Source organism: Ziziphus jujuba, chromosome 5, assembly GCF_031755915.1.
Source record: "Ziziphus jujuba cultivar Dongzao chromosome 5, ASM3175591v1".
In the NCBI taxonomy this organism is placed as follows: Eukaryota; Viridiplantae; Streptophyta; class Magnoliopsida; order Rosales; family Rhamnaceae; genus Ziziphus; species Ziziphus jujuba.
The window spans coordinates 3,741,987-3,761,622 of NC_083383.1; the positions used below are offsets into that span (position 1 = coordinate 3,741,987).

Here is a 19,636-nt window from a genome sequence, read left to right on the forward strand (position 1 = left end):
TATGATGGAGTTTTCCAAGAATTAAATGCTTCCCAAATTTAATTTCATTTCAGACAAGGCTTTCAGGGCAGATCGAGGACAAGGTTTTCCTTATGTTTCGTACACGAAAAAAATGCTTGGAATAGCCGAAAAAAGAAATAATAATAATAACCGACTAGTTTTTGTTCTTTAAAGGCTGCATCTACCAAAACTTTATTTCTGTCAAATCAGATCTTCAACCTTCTGACCTTTTTGAGTTCCGGCGTCTCGCTCACATTATCTTTTTCATGTATATTTTACATTTAATTATTATAATAATTTGATATAAGTTGTCTTAATAGAAGTTGTCTTATATATATACATATATAAAATGCAAATTACTGCAATGAACAACTTGGTTGAAGATTAACATAACAAAAGCTAGCTAGCAGTTAGCAAATTACTGCAAGGAACAACTTGGTTGAAGATTAACATAACAAAAGCTAGCTAGCAGTTGGGTTCCTAAAACTATATATACTCGGATGTCAATATACATTACTTTGATATTTGTAGTAAAGAGAAGTCTAATAATATGTACAGCACAAATATTATCAAATATTACAACTTGATTGAGAAGCCTCTCTGGTATGGGTGTGGAACCTCCATGTGAAGAGGTAGTCTTTGGACTCGCAGGACAACCTGATCACATCGCAGAAAGCATTGACGGAGTTCTTATTCCTTTCACTTCCCCACTCGATTCTCACCCAGCATGAAAACCCATTTGAAGAAATCGGCATCCTGGAATCACAGAGTTGAAGAACTACCTCCCCACTGATTCTCTTGCATGAGCTCCCACCTACCTTACCATCACTGCTATTCACCATCGAATCAAGCCACGAACATTCAGGCTGGCCCACCATCTCCTTGTAAGCAGAATTCACCATCCTAACCTTGTTGTTCGAATCCGATATCACCACCGGCAGCGATTCCGACTCGACTTCCTCTTCGACCTCCTCTGGTTTTTTAGGACGACAACCTTTCGTAGCCAAGGCCAAATTTGGGTCCTCACTGATACGCCCAACGCGTATGCTTGAGCCTACCGGTCGAACCGGCTGAGGAGCTATGACATTGAAGGTGTTTGTGGAAGGAGATTCTTGTAATTTACCCAAAAGATCCTTCTCCTCTGGGATTTCGGCAAAGCTGGTGTTCAAATCTAAAAGGTTTTCTTCTCTACAGGGTTTCAAGAGGTCAAGTTCCTGTAGCACCGCTTGGTTAGCACCAATGGGGACCGAATTAGGAGGAAGGAGAGGCAGAGTCACCAAATTGCTGGTTGGTGCGGTAGCTTCAGCGACGGAGTTTGGAATGGGAAGCTGTGGACGGCGGCGAGCGAAGCCCTGCAAGGAAAGATTGTTGGCGGAAGCAGTGACATGACAAGGAGGAGAAAGTCCGAGGACATGGCTCCTCTGTCGTTTGAGAGTGGGTGGTGATATGGCGGCTCTACCTCTTTTTCTTGTTCTGGTGGGCCTGGCCTGCAGTTGTGGCCATAGATTTCTCAGGTAAGGAGATTCTCTGATCTTCTGCGACACGGAAGAGTTGTCGTCGGAAGGATTTGTGGGTTGCTCTGGTTTCGGAGCTATGGGTCTGTACCTAGACATAATCTCAGCAGTTTTCGCTGTGTTGGAGTAAGGATTGAGAGTCTTGATCATGGTTGGAATTTGGTGCTAATTTGCTAACTTATTTTCTTCACTCCGGTTAGGAAGATAGGAGAGCAATGGAGGCAAGAACTATTTTGCGAGAGTGAAAAAAATGCAGAGCAACCGAAGAAGAAGAAGGAAGTGGGTTTTGGGGGAGGTGGGGGGGTGAGATTTATAAGGGTTGGAATTGACCAATGAGAGAGAGGCAACATGAAACAAGGAGGCAGGAGAAAATGACACTTGGATTTTGTACGGTGGGTACGTGTTTGAGAGGCTTAGAAATATGGACATGTGGGAATTGAGACTGTACACATATGGACCATGGTATAGTTAAGAGTAAGACAGACAATAGGCCTTTTCTTTTTTTTTTTCTGGGTAAATCGAACCGAAGGAGTTGATCTTGAAAACAGGAGGAGAATAGTAGTCTCTGGATGCCTGGGATGGGTTTCTTCTAATACCAATCAGGTGCATGGCTGGCTGGCTGGCTGGCCGCGTCTTTACCCCTTACAAGTTACAATACAGAGGCCCTCTCGTCATAACGCGTGTGGGTTTTGGCCGCCATGCGTGCCTACACCTATCACGATTGGTTTGGCTCGTTTTTGTTCACATCTCCAAATTTACGGAAATAGGGTCGGTTATGTTTGGCCCCATTCCACGTGTCCGCTAAGTATCTTCCATTCCATGCAACGGATGGGTTAGAATCTGATTGGAGGTTGAGCCCTTTGGGGGGTGGTTTAAATACTTGCATAAAGGGAAATATAATTTACACGTGCCCCTTGCACGAAGAGGTTGTCAAAACGTAGTCTTTGCTCTTGTGAAGCGTGCCCCCTTTTTTTTTTTTGGTTCTTTTTTCCCTATTACGGTCGCCGTGTTTGCCAAGTCACTGTGTAAAGATTTTTTCCTATGAGCTCTAGACTCTAGACTTCAGACAGAGTGATTGTTAATTTATTTACGCTTTATCATTTCATTGTGATTGATTAAGAAACATAAAGAATGACATAACTCTGTTTTATCATTTTATATTTAATTAAATAATTGACTAATATCTCCTTTCGGGCCAAGTAACATGGCAAGGAGACAAACAGGGCCTAATGTTGAACTTGCTAGTCATAGACGTTGAATTGGGCCCATTCTAAGGGATCTCAAATTTTATTTATATTTTGGCATATCCCAATTTCCACGAAGGCTAGAAGTGTCATACTAGCTTAGGTCAAGGAAGCAAATATAAAACAATTAATCAATATAGACTCTTTTATATGAGCAAAATAATAATGTATATAAAAATAATAATAATAATAATAATAACTATTATTATCATAATATAGATTCTCTTATACGAAAGGCACTTAACTTGTGTCTCCAATATGTCTAAGCTTACTATTCTATATATATATATAATTTACAATTTTTCTTATATAAATTTAAATAATTTATCAATTGAAATAATTTTATTTGACTATTTAAACTTACTTTAAAATGCATATATAAATATAATATATAAAATCTTGACCCTTTGACAGTGAAAAGACCTTTTCTGGGATAAGTTCAAGTTAGAAGGGTTTATGTATATGTGACATTAATATTTACTTAATAGATAAACGATCCAAAAACATAAAATTTGTTTAAACGTCAATTAACTAGTAATGTATCAATTATTTTTTGAAAAAAAAATATATATGTAAAAACTTTTTATAAAGCTTGGTTTTCATAAATTTTGTTGTTGACTAAAATTTGTTTTTAATAGATTATTTTATTGGTAATGTTTTTTTTTGTTAAAAATAATATTTGTTAAATCACTCTATCTAACAGATTTTCTACAATAAACAATATTCATTACTATGTCTATACAATACTATTGGAGAGTATGTTTTTTAAATGAGTGTTTGTATCTATGATGTGATAAAAAGAATTTTAGCGATGCATATAAGCAGTGAAGATCTTTTTACACCTCCCTCCATCCACTCTCACTTTTTCCTTTCTATTTATAATATATGTACATGTTTTTTATTTGTACATACATATGTATTAGTAAAAATCATAAAATAAAATAAAAATTATGTATGGATAGCATTCAATTTACCAATATATTTAATAAATATATTTTGATAATTTTGATTGGATAAGTTTAAAGGTGAATAGACATTGAGAAGTTATTAGTGATTCTTATCCATAATTTTTATACAGTTAAACTTATCTATTTAATAGATGAGATGCTATTTGTTAAAATTTTTAGGTATATATCTTTAATGGAGCAAAAAATATTAAAGGGATCTAATTCTAAAAATTATAAAATAATTACGGATACCTTACTTTCATTAGTCAATAATCGAATTTAGGGAAAGAATTTCTAATGGACATGTTATTATTTATAAAAATGCAAAAGAACCATTCACAGGGCGTTGTGGGCTAAACAATCTAATTAAAAAAATATTTGCTCCAAATAATCTAATTGCAGATTCGTGAAGGAGGTTAAAGTCTAGGCGCGTGGTCTTGCCCAAATAAAAAAAGAAAAGAAAGGAAAAGAAAAAGTATAGGCGCGTAGTTGAAACCAAACAAAACGGAAAAAGAGATTTTTTTTTAGCCGAGAAAAATGAAAAAAGAATTGGTAACAAGGAGACAAGAAAAACAAAACAAAAAAAAAAAAAAAGGAAAAAAAGAAAAGAAAGAAAGAGTAAAGAGAGTAGACTAAAATAAGTCATGCGTCACCGGTTTGTTTAGTTAAGGAAGGAGGGAGCAAAAAAATGGCTCCGCCTTGGTAGAATAGAAGTGTGTGGGTAGGTGGTGGTGGTGGTGGTGGTGGCGGTGGTGGCTCGCTGATATGGAGGACAACAAGAAGCCCTCCTGTCTCCCATCCAACTACGTCACACTCGTTCAGCTTCAAGAGCGTTGGCTCAAAGAGAAAGAAGAAAAACAGAAACACAAGGAACAGCAAGAGAAACAGAAAAAGGGAGAAGGAAAACAGGAACAGAAGGGAAAGCTTCAACATCAAAACGCTATCGCTCGGAGAAGCCAACCCGTTTCTAAGTCTCTGATACTTGGTAGAGTGGAAAGGAATCAGCTAGATAAGCCGGAAGCTTCGGTATCGGAAGTCGGAGTCGGTAGGGATAATAAGAATGTTGATCAAGAGGGAAAAAGCATCAACTCCAAGAATAAGAAGAAGAAGAGCAGGAAGAACACCTATCGGAAGAAGCAGAACCCTGAACTTGTGGTTGAGGAGCGGAAGGAGGTCACTGAAAACGATGGTGTGGCACACAAGCCACCGGCGAACAAAGTGGGGGAAGACGTGCAGGGGACACGGAACAAAGGAAGCAGAGGAATGGAAGGTAAATTTAGGGCAAAGAGCAGCAGCAGGGATTTGAACCGAACGAAGGTTGAAGTTGAAACCAAATTTAGGGATTTGTCGGTGCATGATTCGAATGGGAAAGGGTGTAATGGAATGAAGCAAAACCCTGAACTTGTGGTCGAGGAGCGGAAGGAGGTCACTGAAAACGATGGTGTGGCACACAAGCCACCGGCGAACGAAGAGGGGGAAGACGTGCAGGGGACATGGAGCAAAGAAAGCAGAGGAATGGAAGGTAAATTTAGGGCAAAGAGCAGCAGCAGGGATTTGAACCGGACGAAGGTTGAAGTTGAAACCAAATTTAGGGATTTGTCGATAAATGATTCGAAGGGGAAAGGATGTAATGAAATGAAGAGGACTAGCACTTATAATGACCGTGGTAAAAGGGAGTTGAGGGACTACGGGTCTCGCAGATTATCTCACAAACAAGTACGAAACCCAAGAGACGCTGGATTGATTTGGGTGAAGAAAGGGGAGCCTTTTGATGGCAATGTTGCTAGAATGCAGACATTGGAGGGCAGTCATTCTGTATCTGGTGAGAATGCACTTTTTTCTTGATCTCCATAATTTTCTCTTTTGTTTGAAGAATTGTAGCTTCTGGACTGTGTTTATTTCTGTGAAGTGATTTCGATTTGGTTGAGCATTTTGTCTATTTTTTAATCTGTTTATGGAAATTAGATGGATTTATCTTATTTCAATTTTCTGTTAATAATGGAAGCGCTGGTGATGAATGCCGGATTGAAAATTGTGTTGCAAAATGCAGGGTGTAAAGGATTTTGAAGACGGTATAGATTGCTGTAAAGGAAGAGTGTGTCTTTAGGTTATTTTAGTATGTCTTTGTAAATATACTTTCGCAGATTCGGGTAGCTGGATGTGCAAGGTCTAGGGATTTGGAGCTGCTAGTTATGAACAAAAACTTGGAGTTGTTTTTTCTGGAAAACAAGAATGCTTTTAGGCTCGTATATATTTAACTAGCGGAATAATGGATTCTAAATTGGAAGGCATGTATAGGAGGAAGTACTGCTAATAGATATTCATCAAGCCATGTATCCCTTTTAAAACACATAGCACAACCTCTTTTTTGTTGCATTGACAAACCTTTGTCGGCGTGAGGGTGTAGTGCAGTTATTGTTATTGTTTTCTTAATAGTTGTTACGTTTCCTCTATGTATGTAGTTTACTATTTGTTAGGAATATGGTTGTAGTCCTTACATGTATACTCAATTGAAGCAGAGGTTTTTATGAATGAAGTATCTTTTCGAAATGTTTTGTTCTTTTTTCTCTCAACCCCTGCTATCTTCTCTTCTATATGTTATTGGAAAACTGAGGACATATCAACTGTCAGAGTTGATGAACCATGGATACATGTGGGAAAACCAATGCGAAATTCTGCAACGAGGTTAACGAAATCTTAGCATGAAATCAGTCAAGCTTGGATCAAGTCAATGCGACCCTCCAAATGTTGCCAACTGAGCTCAATCCCACCCACGATCACCTTCCTCAACACCTCAAATTGTCCTTTCCAAAGTTCAATGGCAATCACCCAATTGGCTTGGTCTACAAGGTAGAGCAATATTTCCAAAATGTTGCACCTGATCAAAAAGTGCCTTTGGCATCCTTCCACCTCGAAGGCATCCGTTTAATGCTACCAGTGGTTGATGAAATTTTTCGGATTACTTACATGGTATGAGTTCACCAAAGCTGTCCTTTGTTTTGGTCCAACCGATTATGAAGACCTGTTGGAAGCTTTAACTATGCTTAAACAAACCTAATCTTAAGCAAACCTAATCCGTAGAAGCTTACCCAGAAGCCTTCGAAAAGCTTTCACATCGAGTTGATGGTTGCCTGAAAATTTTCTTGTTGGTTGTTTTATTGCAGGTCTCCAAGATAACATCCGTTTTGATGTGAATATTAAACAACCTCGCACCTTGGCACATACAATTGCAGTTGCTCGGCTAATGGAGGAGCAAAATCAGTTACAAAAGAGACAGAGCCGACAATATTGCTTCCAATCAACTTCGGCAACCCTCAACTCAAGAGTGGGTGTCCTAGGTCCTCTACCAAACCAGCTTCTGAATCCAAGTTCGTACGCTAGTCCAACAACATCACGGCGAATCACCAATCAAAAGGTGTGAGAATGTCAAGAGAAGGGATTATGTTACTATTATGATGAGAAGTTTGTTGCGGGTCATCAATGCTAGCGATTATGATTGAAGACTCAATGCCTATGGAAAATGGAGAAACCATAGAAAAATCTGTGGAAGAATAAGTAGCGGTTTCCTAAGACATAACCTGATTTCATCCTCAAGGATGTTGTTAGTGGGAGGGGTTTTATGGTCCTAAGTTAGCGCCATGCGCCGTGCATGTCCCAAGGCCTGATCGGTGTGGGGACCTTGGTCAGAACTGTTAAAGCATGCGTTGTAGTGCAATTGTTGTTATTGTTTTGTTAATATTCGTCACCTTTCCACTATGTCGTGCAGTTAAGTATATCTTATAAATGTGGTTGTCGTCCTTATATATCTTGTCGGTTGTGGACAAGAAGTTTTTTTTTTTTTTTTTTTTTTTTGAATGAATCAAGTATCTTTTCCAAATCTCTTGTTCTTCTTTCTCAACCCCCGTTATATTAAGGACATATTTTAATGTTGCCCCTTAGGTATAGCAAACATATCAATTATTCTGGTTGTGTTTTTACAGTTTTGTTGGTGAATTATGTTTTATTTTCATGAGTTTTTGGTTTGTTTAATTAACCTGATTTTGTCTCTGCAAATCATGATCCGTATTTTTGCTTCGGTTTCCACATCCGAGTTATTATCGATTTCCTCAGCAATATATATTATTGAGTCATTGTATTGGGGTTTGGCAGAAGAAACAAACAAACAAATAAAAGAAAAAGATAAAGGGCGGTGCACTGGATGGTAAATGCTTAATTTTAAAGGACTTCGTGTAACTTGATCAGGATGATAATACGAATAGGAAAGGACTTGCCTACTCTTCTCGCACAAGACTGGGCCCTATATTTTCATGTTTCGTAACTTTTTTTCTACTTGAATTTAGTTTTCATGTGTGAATGTATCTTTTAGTGTACAATCTTATTCATGCGAGCAGTTAGTTCTATAATTCGTAATTTGAGATTGAATGTTTTGTAGGGCAGTGACTCAGATGTTTTGTAGGGCAGTGACTTTGCGACAGACACCTTGCATTTTGTTAAAGATGGATACAAATCCGAAGCCAGAAGGGGTCATTACATTAGGGACAAAAGTTTCTTGTGTATATATGTTAAGAAAGAAGGATTATGTTCGTTCGTTATCAGACTTGACAGTTGTGATGAGTTCTATATCTCTGTCTCTCTTTCTCTCTTATTAATTACCTTTGGAGGACAACCTGAATACCTAAGATTCAATAATTAGGCGGGAGAAGAATATTAATAAATTAATTAAAAATTATCGTGGCTTTGATTAGAGTCTTACATTTTGCATGATAAAAGCTTTGTAACCGTAACATGGGCGTCAATTATATGCACTACGGCATGTTTAGCATTATTGGGTATCAAATATAATGTTTGAAATGAGTTTATCGGAATAATAATTCTAGTAAGCAAAGAGTCAATATTGTTTTTTTGCCAGAAGATTGGGGGAAAAAAATTTGATAAATAATATGGCGACTCAGAATCAATTTTATATATTCATGACAATCAATGAAGCACAATACTTTTGGCCGCCGATGCAAGAAAGTGATTAATTATATTTACTATTCCCTACTGTAGTTATTCTTTAATATAATATCATCTAAAAAAAAGTCATCTAATGAAAATAAGATAATGATAAATCATTTATTAATTATATTAAAAATTTTATGCTAACTGAAATAATTTTGAATATCATAATTATTGTCGGTTGATTTATTTCCACTGTCCATTGTTTTGTTATTTAATTTTTATATTAAACAAGTTCTCGTTTTTTAAATTTGAGAAAAGTCCTTGAATGTTAATTACAATGCCATTTATTTTTTTGATTCAATTTATATAAAAAGAATCTTTGAAATATAAGGTAAATATAATTCAATCAGCTTCTCAAGTATATAAACTTAAAAAGACAAAAAAAATAAAAATAAAAAAGTTGCTGACAATTATTTGGCAAAGCAAAATTATTAATTACCTAGATATAATTAATTTATTATATCTATACCGTTGACATGTTTGTTTCTTTCCCAAAAATTAGATGCAAAACCTGTAAAAAAAAAAAAAAATGTAAACAATTATCATCTCATCAACATTTATAGCCGTTAATCAATATTAAAATCAAAATTCAAATTCCCAGCCAGTATTAATTACAAATTTACAATGTGGCTATGGTCAAAATTTATAGCCATTTAATCATAAACTGAATAAAATTACAAATAATTAAAAAGAAAAAAGTAACGGTATTTTTGGCAGATTGTTCTTTTTCCCGGGCAATGAAAGCGTCGGAATGAACCATTTTGAGTTTGCTTGCTTCATCTTTCTCTGTGGGCTTTCTCTAGCATTCATTACTTCTTCCACGCCCTCTAAACTCTAAACGATACTGAGATAGACATGGCTGGTGGTGGCCGTGACAGCCAAAAGGCAGATGAACTGCAGCCACACCCTGTGAAAGAGCAACTACCTGGCGTTCAGTATTGTGTTAACAGTCCTCCTCCGTGGCGTTCGTTTTCTCTCTTTTATCTTTCTACTTTCCCTCTTTATTTATTTATTTTTATTTTTTATATAATTTGTTCTTCTCATTTGTTAATCCAATTCTTGAGATTATAAATTATATTTGGTTTTATGGTGATTCAGCGGAAGCTGTAGTGTTGGGTTTCCAGCATTATCTTTTAACTTTGGGTACCACCATTTTGATTCCAAGTATGATTGTTCCTCAAATGGGAGGTGATAATGTATGGTTATCCAAGTCAAAATATTTACCTGTATTTATATGTATATAGATATATATTTTGGAATATTTCTTTGTTTAATTTTCAACTTCTTGATTTGTTTGTTCCAGCTTGACAAAGCTATGGTGATACAGACATTCCTTTTTGTTTCTGGATTAAGCACACTCTTGCAGTCTCTATTTGGGACCCGATTACCAGCTGTGGTAGTGGGTTCATATTCATATATAATTCCAATAACTTCGATTGTTGTCGCCGATAGATATAATGCAGTCACAGACGCACATGAGGTGGGATTGATATTTTCATTTTGATTTCAGTAAGAGAATTTTCCATTAGATGATCTCCCTATACATGTTGTTCTAGATCTTAATTTTTTTGTTTTCTATGGTTTTTTTTCAGAAGTTCATTCACACAATGAGAGGTATACAGGGTGCTCTAATTGCAAGTGCATGCTTCCAAATGGTCATAGGTTTCCTGGGTTTGTGGAGAAATGCTATTAGGTAAATTATCTAGAATTAAAGATCGCAAATTGCTTAGTGTTTCTAGTTTAACTACCAGATTATTGCTGGTATTATTTGATAATTTGTGATCATGGTTTTCTCATTTACTGGTTTAGGTTTCTTAGCCCTCTTTCAGTTGTTCCCTTCATAACATTTGCTGGACTTGGGCTTTATCGCCTTGGTTTCCCCACGGTATAGAGTTCTGTTCCCTTTACTCTTGGCTATTGTTTAGCTCTAGTCATTGCCCTTTAAACAACTAGACTGCATAGTTGAATAAATAGGGCGCAAGAGATAATGACCAGTTTCGCTTTGCTTAATTAATTTCCTTATAATTGGAAAAAGCAGAATATATGCGCTTCTAGAGTCATAAAGCAGAATATATGCGCTTCTAGAGTCATACTCATTCTGTTTTATTTTATTTTTTCTGTTGCCTTTTTTAATTTATTGTAGCTGGCAAAATGTGTTGAAGTTGGGCTTCCAGAGTTGATCGTCTTCGTTTTCATCTCACAGGCAAGTGTCATATGGTTGATAATTAGGCAAGTTTTTTACTGGACTTTTTCAGTTTATGCAAATTTCTATCTCGAGGCATTATTTTCTTTTTGACAAACAATTTTGCAGTACCTTCCTCATTATATACAAGCAAGGGTACAAAGATGTGATAGATATTCAGTGCTGTTGTCGGTTGCAATTGTATGGTTATATGCTCAACTTCTGACATCAAGTGGAGTATACAACCACAAACCTATCAATACTCAACTTTGTTGCCGTACTGATCGTGCTGGACTTGTTGGTGCAGCTCATTGGTGAGATTATGAATTCAAATTGTAGATTCAATGTTTATTCATGCCTTTAAAATTCTCTCTTTAACTTAGGTTTATTCTATAATCTTTGACTTAGCATCTCTGTTCACCCTTGCTGGGGAAGTACTCTTAACAACATTAAATTCTCATGTTTTCTTTTGTTGTTATCTGCAGGATATATATTCCATATCCATTTCAATGGGGTAGCCCTACTTTTAATGCAGGGGATGTTTTTGCAATGATGGCTGCTTCTTTTGTTTCTCTTTTCGAGGTTCACTCCATTTTCTATTTAATATCTTATTGTAGTTGTATTTTCTATAGTTTGGAAAACATATTTTATAGCTGGGCATTTCCTAAATATCATGATTTTGCAGTCCACTGGTATATTTTTTGCTACAGCAAGATATGGGGGTGCCACACCTGTACCACCTTCTGTTATTAGTCGTGGTGTTGGCTGGCTGGTAGGATGCTTATACACTTTCATTTATATCTAAATATTTTGGTTCTCTTCTTAATTCTCTTAACTCTGTGCTTTTTTTTTCTTTTTTCCTATTTTCATTTTTTTTTTCATTGCTTATTTTCTTAATTTGAATTTCAGGGTGTAGGGGCATTACTAAATGGCATGTTCGGTTGTCTAACAGGCACAACTGCATCTGTGTAACGAATTTAAACCTCTGTTAAATTTCAGTTATTTCCCATTATATGAATATTCCTCATATGTCACACAAGAATCAAAATTTAAAGAGGCATTCTAAAAATTTCAGCTGTACTTGAGGGAATTAGAACTTACCTTTCTAATGCTGAATCCAATCTAATGTGCTTTGTGATGTATTTAGGGAAAATGCTGGTCTATTAGCGTTGACAAGAGTTGGTAGTCGGAGAGTCATCCAAATATCAGCAGGGTTCATGATTTTCTTCTCTGTATTTGGTATATATAATGCTATTGAATTTTCTATCTGCAGTTTCCTATTGTTCAAATTGTTGAAACATCTCTCATACAAAATATAAGTTAGTACTTGTGAAGTGACCAGCAAAATATAATTACATGCCACTCATTGCTGCGTCTAAAGACTAAGAGACTATGTTTTGCCTTCTTTTCTACATTAATTAGTAAAACATGCAAATATTTTGTATAAGCTTTATTCATTGTGGATTGCAACCATTAAAAGAAACATCAGATTAAGTAGAAGGCATCCAGGATCTGATAGCACCCTTATTTTATATGATAGCTTTTATTTCCTCAAAATGTCTAATTTTTGTTATTGATCAGGAAAATTTGGAGCTTTTTTTGCTTGTGTACCACTGCCAATCCTGGCTGCCATATACTGTGTTTTATTTGGTTATGTTGGTATGTACTTCTGTTTCTTCCATCTTGTGATATGTCATTGTCTTTTGTGAAGAAGAGTTTGAAATCACATTCTATTGATTTTTTACTATTTTTAATTTAATTTATATTTTTATTTTTATTTATTTGTTTTGTGAGGAGCAAACCTATAAAGAACATGTAGGATATAAACTAGTAGACTTATACCAAAAGAAAAAATTTGAATGGATTGACAGGGTCTTTTTTGTCAAATGCAGCTTCTGCAGGTCTCAGTTTTCTCCAATTCTGTAACTTGAACAGTTTTAGGACAAAATTTATACTTGGCTTCTCTTTCTTCTTGGGAATTTCAGTACCACAATATTTCAGAGAATATTTTCAAATAGAATCGACATCTGGGCATGTTCATGGTAGTGGTCGATGGGTGAGGTTTCTGAACTGAGACATAATTGTGTTTTTCAAGCTATTCCGTGCTTGCTATGGTATTACCATCACCAGCAGTCTATTTGATTTGTGTTGAATTTCATGCAGTTTGAGGACGTACTAACTGTCATTTTCATGTCCCACACTACGGTGGCTGCTATTGTTGCCATGATCTTGGATTCCACACTTACCCGAGAAAATGATCCAAATGGGAAGGACAGTGGCTTGCATTGGTGGAAGAAGTTTAGCTTATATGGTTCAGATGTTAGAAATGATGAATTCTATGCATTGCCATGCAGATTGAATAAGTTTTTCCCATCCCTTTAAGAATTTTTTGCTTCCTTCTTTTTCTAGTCAAGAAAAGCAAGAATTTAAAAAGACCATTTCTTTGGTTTTGTACTTCTCGGCGTTTACATTGTTTCAAAATTCCATCCACAGAGAAAAGTTTGATTGCGTTTGAATGTCAAATATAGATTTTAACTCGTTCTTTGTATCTAAAGCTAATTGTCTAATAATAATAGATGAATGAGATGGCAAAAAGTTGGAAGTCCTTGAATAGAATACGACATGTCGTGTTCAAGGAGTGTCCGAGTTGTTTGATTTTTGTATTTTTTTTTGGGATAATTTATCTAAATTACAATCTATCCTTAATATTTTCTTTTCTATGATTATTCAAATTCGTATTGAATGTGGACAAATAAAAGTACTCAACCACTAGAGTTAATTTTCTTTGTCATTTGATTTTCGTACTTGGTTGACTGAATTCAAACATTATATAATATATTAGAACAGATTTAAATTGTTTTGTTATCATCAAATTAAAATAAAATTTTTCACACTTGTTTTAATTGGGAAACATATATAATAATAAAATTATTAAAATTAAATAAAATATATAACAAGTGAATAAAAATAAATCCAAAACTTTAATGAACTCTTTTTTAAAAATTTTTTATTCTGCAAACAAAAACCTGAAATGTTCATTTACCGGAAACCTCAATACACAAATCAGATTAGATACTCTTTAAAGTCTTAACACACACACATGTTCATTTACCGGAAACCTCAATACACAAATCAGATTAGATACTCTTTAAAGTCTTAACACACACACACACACACACACACACACACACATATATATATATATATATATGTTAAGTCCAAATTTAATGTTTTCCGAGGTACTTTAATCTGATTAGATTAGTCAATACCATTACACAGATTGATCAAATTAACATCCATCACAAATTAAAAGACTTTTATTTGTTAAAGGGAAAACAAAATCCAACGCCACGTTTCAAAAATAGGCAAGGCGTGTAACGTAGGAGAGTTTGTCTCGCGTTTGTGTTTTTGAATCGTATGGACATTTGGAAGAACATCAACTTTACATTCCCTCTGTTGTCGTTCCAAGTTTCTCCCCATTGCTCTATAACGACCACGGCCATCTTACAATGACCACCTCACCACCTCGTTATCGCCGAAAATTTTTCCCATCTATTTTCTCTTTCTCTCTCTTTCGTTTTTGCTTTTTCTCAGCACAGAACCTCCGTCTGCACCCCACTACATTCTTTGTTTTCTCTCCCGGGAAGTTTTTCTTTATGGGAAATTTCCCGGGAAAGATAATAATTCTATTGTAGCAAAATTTTGTATCATTTACCCTTGATATCCTTTCTTTGGACATTTGGTTTGTCAATGTCTTATTCATAATCGAAATTTCTCTTCGGATTTAGCCCGTTTGGTGGTGGGGCTCTTCAATATCAAGTATGTATTTGTTTCACATATTTTCTCTGATAAAAATTTGGCTTTGCATTGCTAAAAATAACTCTGAATTTTAAAAAGAAAAATAGAAAATTGGATGAGTTTGGTAGCTTGGTTTGTGTGTATAATTTTGTATGACAATGTTAACCCTATGCTTCTTGTCAATGGGTTTCAGAGATGATGGGAAGTCGCTATGAGAATCTGATTGCTTCATCTGAAACATTTGATTATGAATATGGAGGTATTGTCTTTTCAAAAGAAGGGAAGGGTAAGAGACTGTGGAAAAAACTGAAATATCAACTTGTTGAATACCACTCATTGCCTGGGTATCTGAGAGACAACGAGTTCATTCTGGGTTACTATCGGTCAGAATGGCCATTGAAGCAGGTTTTCCTCAGCATTTTCTCAATTCACAATGAGACTCTTAATATCTGGACGTAAGTACTACTACTTTATCATAGACAAACTTTGGCCTTTTAATTGTCCAATGCTTATATGATAGAAAATCTGATCGTAGTTATTTTATATCCGGATCTAGCTTTAAACAGTTCAGTGTAAACTTTTTTATTTTTAATTTTTTTTAATTTTTCTTTTTATATAATTACTCTTTCCCTCACAATGTAAGTGTGGTGCATACAGTATATCAATTTTTATGTTTGTTCCTTTTTCTTTTTTGTTAAGAAAAGGACATGTATGTTGATTTAGACAAAAGTGTGTTAATACTTGATCTCAATGAATGCCATTGATTTCTGTTTGCAGGCATTTGATTGGGTTTTTTCTTTTCCTTTGTTTGACCGCGTACACAGCGGTGAGAGCTCCATCGATCATGGATCTTTATTCTATACAACATTTGCATGACTTTGTGAGAGCAGCTGATTTGCAGAAAATTCCTAAAGACCTAATGAGTTGCCTGCCTTCACTACCCAACGTGTCTGGTCTTCCTAAGCTAAAAGATATAACAACATCATTGTCTTCAGGGGATTTTATATCCTCATTTTCTGGTTGGAATGTACTTGAAGTTCTGAATAACTGTTTGCGTGATCGGTTTTCTTATGCAGATCAAACAGATGCCAATGTTCTGGTAAAGTCCTTCTCCTTGCAATTAATTCCAACTGCATATTCTGTATAATTTTCATCTTTTTTCTTTAAACCTGCTCTATTATTAGAATGAAATCTTTCTTACTACGCAAGTTCCCTGTGTTTAGGCGTGTTTTAGCATGGTGAATTTGGAAGTTTAGGAATTTATTTTGAAATGGACAAAGTTGAGATGGTATCGTCCAATGAGATGAAACAATTAATTACTATATATTTTGTTGTTCATCAAAATAGTTTTCTACTTCTTTTACTTATATGCTTACTGTAAACTCTATCCATTCACTAACAAAGTGTAATCTCTTCAATGGGTTGTTATTTTTCCTGTCAAAGAATTGACAAAACAAATATAGAAAAAATCAAGAATGCAATATTCTTCGATAAAGGATATTTGCAATGGATTTTCAGCTTGCACGGTAGGTCTTGGCACATGATTTCGGAGGTCTTAGCACATGAATGTCGGGAGATGTACCAAATCTCCTACAGCATTAATCACTTTGAGAATTTGAATATAAATTCATATAGAAACAAACAAAAGGGTGGCTGCAATCTCTCTGTTTTTACATTCAACTCTGCATCTAGTATTTATCTACTCAAAAATGTCACTTTACACGATGTTATAAGTTATATTTGCACACACATACACACATGATGTTTCATTGTTAATTACATGCCTAATGGTTCTGCTATCTCGTTTTCGTTGTTGCAGCATGGTGTAAACATGGTAGCTCCCATGTTGATCCAACCGGTCACAAGATGGCCCTTTTTTGCCTTCCTAGGAGGAGCCATGTTCTGCCTGCTAGCCAGCAGTGCATGCCACCTCCTTTCCTGCCACTCGGAGAACTTATCCTATGTAATGCTGAGACTCGACTATGCAGGCATTGCTGCACTTATCTCAACCTCCTTCTACCCTCCTGTCTACTACTCCTTTATGTGCAATCCTTTCTTTTGCTATCTCTACTTAGGATTCATAACAATACTAGGAATAGGCACCATGATTTTCTCCCTTATCCCAGAATTCCAGAAACCCAGATTCAGAGTCTTTCGCACTACTCTCTTCTTTGGGATGGGAATGTCGGGTGTGGCACCTATAATTCACAAGCTGGTTTTGTACCATAATAAGCCAGAGGCCATTGAGACCGCTCAATACGAGGTTGTAATGGGTGTCCTTTATGGGTTGGGAGCATTGATTTATGCTACGAGGATACCAGAGCGGTGGATGCCTGGAAAGTTTGATATTGCTGGCCACAGCCACCAGCTTTTCCATGTCTTGGTTGTGGCTGGAGCTTACACACATTATCAAGCCGGGTTAATCTATCTCAGATGGCGGGATTCGCAAGGATGTTAGATTTGAGAGTCAGTACTCTTTTAGGCCTCACTCTTCCTCTATGCTGCGGGGTTTAATTAGGACTTTCATTTGTTGTTAACCAATTTTGAGGCATCCATTTTGAGGCTCTTTAATTTTCTAGCTTCCTGTCCTTGAAAGGAGAGATCTTTGTGGAGAAAAGTTTTCTCTTCTTGATGATCGAGCATTACCCCACTTCTAATGCTACATATGGATCATTTGTAGTTGGTTAACTTGGAGGTAGTCTCAGGAATTTCTCTACATTGTTTTACAGAAAAAATACTAGGCAGTTGGTGCAACGGAAAAGTATGCGTATCATAGCTTAAAAAATCATATATTCAAAAGAGTCTAGCTAAGAGTCGGGATTACCTTCCACACACGTTTATCAGATTCTCAAGGGAAATCACTAACGGCCAGTTTTGGGAAGCTTGATGTGTACAACACATGTTTTCTTTTGGTTTTCATCAAAGTTATATAGAATATCCTTTTAAGTTTTCTCCTTCTTAGTTTTAGATGATTCTCTGTTACATAGTGTTTATATACATAATTGAATCGATTATATACATCAATTGCACTATAAAAATTGAAACTGTAACTTCCTCAAACAGCATTGCTTCTATATATTCCTCCTCAAAAGTTTTTGAAGGAGAAAAAACACATAAAGCAAAGCACACAACGTGGGATATCATTGAGTTTGTCAGCGTATCAAACCCGTGGATACAGCTTTCCATGCATTCATACTTTTTGTCCTGCTGCTCACATTAAAAAAAAAAAAAAAAAAAAAAAAAAAAAAGGGAAAAGGAAAAATTTCTGGAACCTTGTAACTAAAATAATTCCAAAGTCTCTCTTAAATCATAAAATTGGTTTTTTATTATTTTTTAATTAATTAATTAATTAATTGATTTTTTATTATCATTTCAATTATTTATTTGTATTTATATTTTTCCTTTGTTTCATGGCTCATGGAATTATTATGTTACGATTAGATACTCTTTCCGACCATGTTGACCTCTTTGATATCCCATATAAACAGTCATTGCATGTGAACCTCACGTGGGCCTTCCTCTATCTCATACTCTGATGATGGTACCTAAATGATTTCATGTCGTGGGCCTGCCAATCTGCCTCAATTTTATTACGAAGTGCGTTTTTTAACTTTTTGCTTTTTTGGCCTTTATTGGCAGGTAAACTTACAAGGCTATAACATAATAATTTCTATTTGGTCTGTACATTTTTTGTTTTTATTTTTTTATTTTATTTCCAAGTGAAATCAAAAACTAGTTTCTATACAGTTTATTCATGATAACGTTAGCATCTATCTGGTCATGAACTTTAAGGATTTAAAACCAATAAAATGTTAATAAATGATGTTTTTTTTTCAAACGAAAACAGCTATCCAATAAAATTTATCTTTATTTATTTATTTTTGTTCCAGCTTGTGGAGGGATCCTTAAGGTTGAAAAACTCTTCAATTTAAAAGGGAAGTGTTGCCCTTTCGAAGATTTTTTCTTTTTTTTTTTTTCTTTTTTTTGGGTCAAATTTTTTTAATGAAAATTTGGATGATTAATGAATAGGAATCTAGGATATTTTTCAAACTTCGAACTTGGTATCTAGACTAGTATCATTTCTGAATTCTGAATCAACCCCATTCTTTTAGTGAAGTCATATTAAATGAATGGGACCGATTAGTAGAAATATGGTTTGGGATGGCCAAAAAGGCTTAGAGACGCAACTTAATTTTGTTTGTTTTTGTTAGCATTAATTCCTGATTGTCTTCAGAAGACAAGGAACACATAAAAGCTCTAATCTGGCCACATTTTTCACTAAGCTGATGCAGACTGGTTTTGTTAAGTCAAGCAATGAACAAAAAAGAAACGGTCGGTGGTATTCTTACAATCACAGATTGGCTTCTAGCAGGTGATAAAGTTTGACCTATCCTCCATTTGGGACCAGTTGACAATAACAAGCTCGAGCACAGCCCTGTCGCCCCCCATACTCTACAAGCTGTAGTGCAATGAAGTAGCATATAAAGGAGAGAGCTTAATTGGATGAAAAATCAAGAAATTTCAAGAATAAAGGTTTCTGAGAAAGCAAATGATATATATTGGTGTCACTTCAACATTATCAATAATGGTGATAAATATATATGTTTTTATAATTTTATATTCAGAGTTACAATTTGTTGAGAACTGTACTAACGTACACTGATATAAGGTATCTATCATCTTCAATAATTTAAAACTAAAATATCAAATTGGATAAGTAATAACATTTGCCACCTCAATAAGTTTTTCATCCATAATGGAGACAAAAAATCCGTCTTATATTTTTGTTTGCAAAGGTAAGAGTTAAATACAGTATAAAAATTTCTGAAACCACGGAGAGTCAGAACGTTGTTTGGATAAAATAAGTTTTCCCAGTAAACGGGAGAAAAGGAAAGGCAAAAAAAAGAAGCAAATAAATAAATAAAATAATGTGAGAAAGCCATTGACCAA

The 19,636-nt window shown here is 35.3% G+C and overlaps 4 protein-coding genes across 7 annotated transcripts; 3 read left to right on the forward strand and 1 right to left on the reverse strand.

Annotated features, from left to right (window-relative positions):
• Positions 1–503: 503 nt before the first annotated feature.
• On the reverse strand, positions 504–2,104 carry LOC107433685 (uncharacterized). Its single transcript, XM_016045001.4, has one exon. The coding sequence runs from the start codon at positions 1,662–1,664 to the stop codon at positions 570–572; it is 1,095 nt and encodes a 364-aa protein (XP_015900487.3). The 5' UTR covers positions 1,665–2,104; the 3' UTR covers positions 504–569.
• A 2,173-nt stretch (positions 2,105–4,277) lies between these two features.
• Positions 4,278–7,510, forward strand: LOC107409105 (uncharacterized). 3 transcript variants are annotated; one of them, XR_003054621.3, is made up of 3 exons: positions 4,278–5,527; positions 6,337–6,675; positions 6,870–7,008. XR_003054621.3 is itself a non-coding variant. In XM_016016538.4 (2 exons), exons 1-2 carry the CDS (start codon positions 4,471–4,473, stop codon positions 5,770–5,772), a joined length of 1,074 nt encoding a protein of 357 aa, XP_015872024.1. In that variant the 5' UTR covers positions 4,280–4,470; the 3' UTR covers positions 5,773–6,255. The 3 variants fall into 3 exon arrangements, 2 of the variants coding, with proteins under 2 accessions (XP_015872024.1, XP_015872023.3); XM_016016538.4 differs by lacking the exons at positions 6,337–6,675; positions 6,870–7,008 and adding an exon at positions 5,756–6,255 and having other exon boundaries at positions 4,280–5,527; XM_016016537.4 differs by lacking the exon at positions 6,337–6,675 and having other exon boundaries at positions 4,283–5,527; positions 6,870–7,510.
• A 1,938-nt stretch (positions 7,511–9,448) lies between these two features.
• On the forward strand, positions 9,449–13,425 carry LOC107406259 (putative nucleobase-ascorbate transporter 10). Its single transcript, XM_016013367.4, has 14 exons — positions 9,449–9,670; positions 9,805–9,902; positions 10,010–10,186; positions 10,299–10,399; positions 10,516–10,591; positions 10,850–10,909; positions 11,018–11,202; positions 11,374–11,470; positions 11,574–11,660; positions 11,798–11,856; positions 12,036–12,127; positions 12,470–12,547; positions 12,781–12,944; positions 13,052–13,425. The coding sequence occupies exons 1-14, from the start codon at positions 9,562–9,564 to the stop codon at positions 13,268–13,270; spliced, it is 1,602 nt and encodes a 533-aa protein (XP_015868853.1). The 5' UTR covers positions 9,449–9,561; the 3' UTR covers positions 13,271–13,425.
• Positions 13,426–14,299: 874 nt separating this feature from the next.
• Positions 14,300–17,647, forward strand: LOC107433657 (heptahelical transmembrane protein 4). Of its 2 annotated transcripts, XM_016044975.4 has the most exons (4): positions 14,300–14,707; positions 14,880–15,141; positions 15,464–15,785; positions 16,506–17,647. In XM_016044975.4, the coding sequence occupies exons 2-4, from the start codon at positions 14,882–14,884 to the stop codon at positions 17,142–17,144; spliced, it is 1,221 nt and encodes a 406-aa protein (XP_015900461.2). In that variant the 5' UTR covers positions 14,300–14,707; positions 14,880–14,881; the 3' UTR covers positions 17,145–17,647. The 2 variants fall into 2 exon arrangements, with proteins under 2 accessions (XP_015900461.2, XP_024922915.1); XM_025067147.3 differs by lacking the exon at positions 14,300–14,707 and having other exon boundaries at positions 14,974–15,141; positions 15,511–15,785.
• The last annotated feature ends 1,989 nt before the right edge of the window (positions 17,648–19,636 follow it).